At 40.7% G+C, this 5,697-nt stretch overlaps 3 protein-coding genes across 3 annotated transcripts; 1 reads left to right on the forward strand and 2 right to left on the reverse strand.

Moving 5' to 3' along the window:
• Positions 1-1,501: 1,501 nt before the first annotated feature.
• Positions 1,502-2,481, reverse strand: LACBIDRAFT_327424 (uncharacterized protein; the record flags this gene model as incomplete). The annotated part of the gene is made up of 8 exons (XM_001881340.1): positions 1,502-1,589; positions 1,739-1,751; positions 1,798-1,860; positions 1,886-1,953; positions 1,980-2,082; positions 2,193-2,223; positions 2,247-2,273; positions 2,461-2,481. 8 exons carry the CDS (start codon positions 2,479-2,481, stop codon positions 1,502-1,504), a joined length of 414 nt encoding a protein of 137 aa, XP_001881375.1.
• Positions 2,482-3,558: 1,077 nt separating this feature from the next.
• On the forward strand, positions 3,559-4,571 carry LACBIDRAFT_327425 (uncharacterized protein; the record flags this gene model as incomplete). The annotated part of the gene is made up of 4 exons (XM_001881159.1): positions 3,559-3,703; positions 3,732-3,801; positions 3,928-4,412; positions 4,531-4,571. 4 exons carry the CDS (start codon positions 3,559-3,561, stop codon positions 4,569-4,571), a joined length of 741 nt encoding a protein of 246 aa, XP_001881194.1.
• A 741-nt stretch (positions 4,572-5,312) lies between these two features.
• Positions 5,313-5,693, reverse strand: LACBIDRAFT_297853 (uncharacterized protein; the record flags this gene model as incomplete). Its single annotated transcript, XM_001881341.1, has 1 exon — positions 5,313-5,693. The coding sequence occupies one exon, from the start codon at positions 5,691-5,693 to the stop codon at positions 5,313-5,315; it is 381 nt and encodes a 126-aa protein (XP_001881376.1).
• Between the last annotated feature and the right edge of the window lie 4 nt (positions 5,694-5,697).

Consider the following 5,697-nt stretch of genomic DNA (forward strand, 5'->3'; position numbering starts at 1 on the left):
GGTTGGAGACCCAGCCATTGATGGTGTCGGACTCACATCGGGAAATGATTCTTCGTCTCCTGATGCAGGCGCATCTGGTCGATCAAGGACGTTGTCACTCAGCGTGGGATTAGATGCATTGGCGGGGTCTGCCAAGAATGGGTTTGATGGACTATCGGGGATGGGACCAGTGGCATCTGATCCAAGGATTATAATGAGGACAACATAAAAATGTGAAAAGACGTTACCAAAATGTGTTGAGTCTGCACCAACTTCTTCATCAACTGTCGGCAACAATGTTGTGATGGGAGATGCGGGATTGAGGTGTGCTGTAGTACAATGATGAGGGTGTGTGCGCGATGGTCACGGAGTACTTACGTGGATCTGCTTGAGTGATGGCTTCAGGTACGTTGTTCATGGGAGCATCTGCCGATGCTGATATTGAGCCGCCACGACCACGTCGACCGCGTCGAGGAGGGTTGTTCGTCGTGCTTTTACGAGGAGGCATTTTTCTGCAGATACGAAGTCAGGATGTTAGTCTTTTAAGTAAAACACCACATAGAGGCGAAATACATGGTGTGGAGCAATCACCAATGTCGCCGTCCTCTCTGATTACCGTCCTTTAGCGCAATGATGAATGAGTGTCATTTGAGGTAGGGAACATTGACAAATGGATAGCTATCTACCTCATGCTTGTCCATGAGGTCGGTAGAGAATAAATTCAAGGCATTTAGAAAAAGAAGCGGTGAATGGATGGAGAGTGGGTATATTTGCCGAACACTGATAAGAATGTTATAAACAATCAGAGGTGGGACAAGGTATGTAAGTGAAATGAATAGAATGGGCGGTGCGCCGAACACGTTGACTATTGACACACCCTCGTGTAGCCTCTTTCCTCAAGATCACGATGTGCCATCTGTCCTCACTCCACTCCATAACAACCCGGCAACTCTCCTGGGTGGCAGGTTTACGTCCTGATAAGAGAAGCAAGGAGTCAGCACGCCATCAAAGTATTATGAACAATCTTCATACCTCAAACTGGGCTCATCATGAAAAGTAGGGGAGAAGCAGGCAAGAATGAGGCGGGGAGCAGAATACAAGGAAAGAGCGTGCGCCGACAGTGTAGAGCGACGTTGTTGGGGAAAAGTTACCCTTATCGGATTATCTACCAAATTCAGTTTCAAACCATCAGTGTGACCGGTTTGAAACATGCAAAAACCAGTTGATAAGGTGACCAAACCACAGCAGACCGCAGACCAATGGCTTGGTTAGATCAAGTTTATTTTTGGTCTGGTTTGTGGTTTGATCAGAACCGAATCGGACTTCGGCAACACTATCTGACACTTACCCTATCCACCCCAATTTACCTATTTTCTTTCAACTATGCATGCTCTGTTTTTGTACTACTATCAAACTACTATTTGATGTCAGTGTATACTCAGTTTTGAGATTCCGCCTTCAACTTTAAATATAAAAGGCAGGTGCTAAGAATAACTCCCGCTGTTGCGCTTACATGGCGCGATCACTCAAAAGACATATCTGGAAATACTGTGCCAGATCCTGGCAAATACCACTCCCTCATCTTGGCAATTTCTTGACCACAGTAGATGCTGGACCGCCAACGGCAAGAATCACTAGAATAGCTACATTTTCGAAGTTCTGGCTTGATGTTCCTAGGCGACATCTCATGAAATCTACAGTCAATGACACGCCTTCAACACTTTTCTGGGACCTCGCTCAGCCTGGATCAAGCTCTCACCATGTCTGAACAGCTGGCCGGAAACTCAAGCAGCTATGATGCCGGCTAAAAAGACACACCCCAAATGAGCAGGAGATCAATCGTACAGTGCTTGAGAGTCAAGTGGCAAGCTACTTCTGAAGCTGGTGGCAACAGAAAGCTTCCCACCTGTCAACCATCCAAACCCTGCTCTGCCGGAGACCATAGTTCTCCCAACGACCAACACACTCAGCCCCCTGTCCCATTTCACAGTAATTCTCACCTGCCTCCGAATTCAACAAGGGGGTGGCGGAACATGGAAAATGTACCAACACTCCCTATTTTTTTCTTGTGGATTTGGCTGACCTCCCCCCTCCCCCCTCTTACTATATAAGGTATGTTTTCCAAGTTCCTATGTTTTATTAAATGTTGTTTTGTCCCATGGTCCCACATTTTCAAAAATCCTGCACTGTCCCTACCTAAACCGAGAACTCACAAACCCAGGCTGTGACTTTCAAATAACAATTCTGGTTTTCATGTAGGAACATACCTGAGCAAACACAGTGAGTTTCGCAGACTGTTAACAGTATATTTACTTGCGAAATTGTCACATAGAAAATTTCATTCATGGCATATAAAGAGGTTTCATTGCCGTTTTCGCCATCAAGAGCCTCAAATTGGCCTTGAACAAGCTTCCTTCTTTCTTAAGAAGCTTGTTTGGAGCCTCAAATTCGGCCTGGATGCAGCAAGTTATGAGTCCTTACGAGTTTACAAGTAAGACTCATTCTTTATCAACTGAGGACTTAGGCAAATTTTTCATTCATTCATTCACCTTTCAACACTGCGGGAACCTTTTACCTTAAAGAGAAAAACACCTGTACAATGGAGCACAATCAGTAGGAAATTTAAAAAAAATAAGTGGAAAATAATGTTGCTTAGTGGTGCCATGTGAAGTTGGAGAGGCTGTGTTCAGGGTTCAGGGTTGATATCTAAATATAGAAACCAGCTGAAAAATGGGCAGAAAATCAGAAAAAATACCCAAAAACTAAGAGTTATATTCTCTGTTGACATGATATTGAAGGGGCTGAGTTGATGGCTCAGGGTCCACATCTAAATATAGAACAAAGGCACAAAATGGCTAAAACATCAGAAAAAAATGAGAAAAAAATGCAAATAACATTTATTGTTATGACAATGTTGAAGGGGCTGTGTTCAGGGTTCAGGGTCCATATCCAAATATAGAAAATGTTGTTACATTATGAAATGTGATTATATCATCTGACTAGCATTCTGTCTTGTTGAGACATTGGTCAAAATCTATGACTATTTTCAAAAAGTGTCCAATTTTTTCAGTATTTTGTGTTTTTCTCAATGAGGAAAGATCTGTGTGACATTATTTATATATATTTGTAAAGCTAAGCAAAGGGGCTACATATTTTGTTAACAAAGCTAAGGGAGTGGCTGTGTTTCTGTGACTGTGGGAAAATTAGCCCAAAAAAGGAAATTGGCAGCAGTTGTATAGAGCATGCTGTTATGTTTCTTCATGTAGTTGCAAAATGTGACTAGCTGTCTTTGTTCCTGAGATATATGCAAAAACAGCTATTTTTTGTGCCTTTTTGTGTTTTTCCCAATAAGAAATACATCTGGTCACATGATTTCAGTATATTTAGAAATGTCTAAGAAGGGGCTACAATCCATGTACTGTGGGAAAAAGTTCCCAAATAAGGAATGTGGACTTGCTCTAAACTTCCTGGGTACTTCAAAGCTTCTGGTAACCAATGGTAAACTTTCCCTCTTGAACTTGAACCACCATCATCTTGCTTTGCTGGCACCTTGTTCACCTCATTGTGACTCAACCACTCATGCTACTGCTACAATTCTTTTTGCTATGGCTTCTAGCCTTTCTCTGCTACACTTCTATGCCCTCTATGTTCTCTTCCAAGACCTGGAAGATGCTCAGATCTGGAAATACTGGTGTTAGCTCTGAACTTGGTCACTTTTGGCCATGTAAGTGTCTATTTCTATATTTCTGTAGGTACTCTGCTAATCTTTCTATATTCTAGATCAACAAACTACCTGTTCTCTGGCTACTCTAAGCCCAGAAGGTATGTAACTTGCTCTTTTTAGCACATATTCTTAAATTTAATATGTTTAACCATCATTGGCCTTCTGCCAATCAAATCCTATGGATTTTTATGCCACCTCTTTCTTAAACTATGGTAAGTCCTTAGCTTGATCATATGCAACTTAGGACTGAGCAATCTCTTAGATATTCTAGACTGGGATCAAGGGAGTTTTTCCAACTACCTTTATCCCAGTATGAATCTGAGGACTTGTCCTTGGATTTCTATGATAGAGATTGATTTCAACCCAAGCCCATTGGCACTGTTAATAGAGATTGATATCAATCCAAGCCTGTTGGCACCCAACCATTTGGTTGATCCCCTTCCATTCAACATGGTTGAGGAGATGATATGTGATACACATGCCCTTCCATCTATGGTTGGCAAATTGAGAAACAACAGAGATGCCCTTCCATTTATGGTTGAGGAGACAGGCCAAGTGGCTTACTCAAATATGAGAGTTGATAAGATGTATAAGCATACATCAGGGGTATCACCCTTGTTATATTGGAATGCACAAAGCTCATGGTCAGAAACTTTGAACTTGAAAAATGGTGGCTTTTCTACCTGTCTTGAACTTAGCCCTGAGCTATGTAAAAATGACTACACATTTTCTGAACATGTAGATTTAAAACTTCATAAGATATGGTTGCATCTGAGATCTTCTCCACTATTGGAATTATATGTCAGAGCTTTCTTTACTCTTCTCAGATTATTTGATATTATTTCTCAAAGAGATCTACCCTCAGTAAAATGCCAGGAACTTGGTTTGAAATTGAAAAGAAATATATTGAGATCTCATGACTTTGCTGCTCTTATCAAAAGAATTGGTGGATACTTTACTATTTTGAACTTTGCAAAGTACATTGTATATTTTATAATATTCCACCATGTCTCAGCTTTGCAGCACTTCAAGTTCTCAATAAAAAACACAAAAAATTGGTGTATCATGATACTTGCTCTATCTGTAGTATTCTTTTTGGAGCTGGATCTTCCAGTTTTTAAACCAACACAAAGTTTTGATCAACATGATGACTTGGTGAATAAAAATGAAATATTGGGGGGTGGCCCTGCAGGTATATTTTCAGCTGAGAAGCTTTCTGCATTTGCTATAAATAAGGTGAATCCAGGAGGAATCTATAAATATTCAAACTATGTACCTGAATCTGAAGTTCATACACTGCAGAGTATCAAGAGTCCAACTTTACTTTGTAAGATGCCACTTACAGAGCTCATCTCCCACTTAAGCATTCCTAACTTGAAATTTATTGCTCAATGCCATAACATCAAAATTCATTCCAAGTCAAAAAGCTTAGAAATTCAGAGAATTATTGAAAGTCACAAGTGTAAATCATGTGAAGAATATGTAGAAATATTTGAATTTATAGATGAGAAAGACAAGATAGAAAAAAAGAAGGCCAGCAACTTGGAGTCAGTTAAAAAATACCAAGAGAAAAGTCCAGACAAATATAAGGCCAGCAACTTGGAAGCAGTTAAAAAAACACCAAGAGAAAAGCCCAGATAAATATAAGGCCAGCAACTTGGAGGCAGTGAAAAAACACCAAGAGAAAAGCCCAGAGAAATATAAGGCCAGCAACTTGGAGGCAGTTAAAAAACACCAAGAGAAAAGCCCAGAGAAATATAAGGCCAGCAACTTGGAGGCAGTTAAAAAACACCAACAAAAAAACAGCAGCTTCTTGGCCACCTGGCTTTAAGCCTGAATGGACTTGTGTTCCAACTGAGTGACTGTATAGAGATTGACCACCAACAGGGGGCCATTGGGCAAAATCACCAGCAAATATCATATTAATTCCACCATATGGCTTATCAAAATTATTGAGTGCTTTGGCTAACTGTGAAGCAATTTTATACATGTCA

Source organism: Laccaria bicolor, genomic scaffold (genome assembly GCF_000143565.1).
Source record: "Laccaria bicolor S238N-H82 LACBIscaffold_12 genomic scaffold, whole genome shotgun sequence".
Classification (NCBI taxonomy): Eukaryota; Fungi; Basidiomycota; class Agaricomycetes; order Agaricales; family Hydnangiaceae; genus Laccaria; species Laccaria bicolor.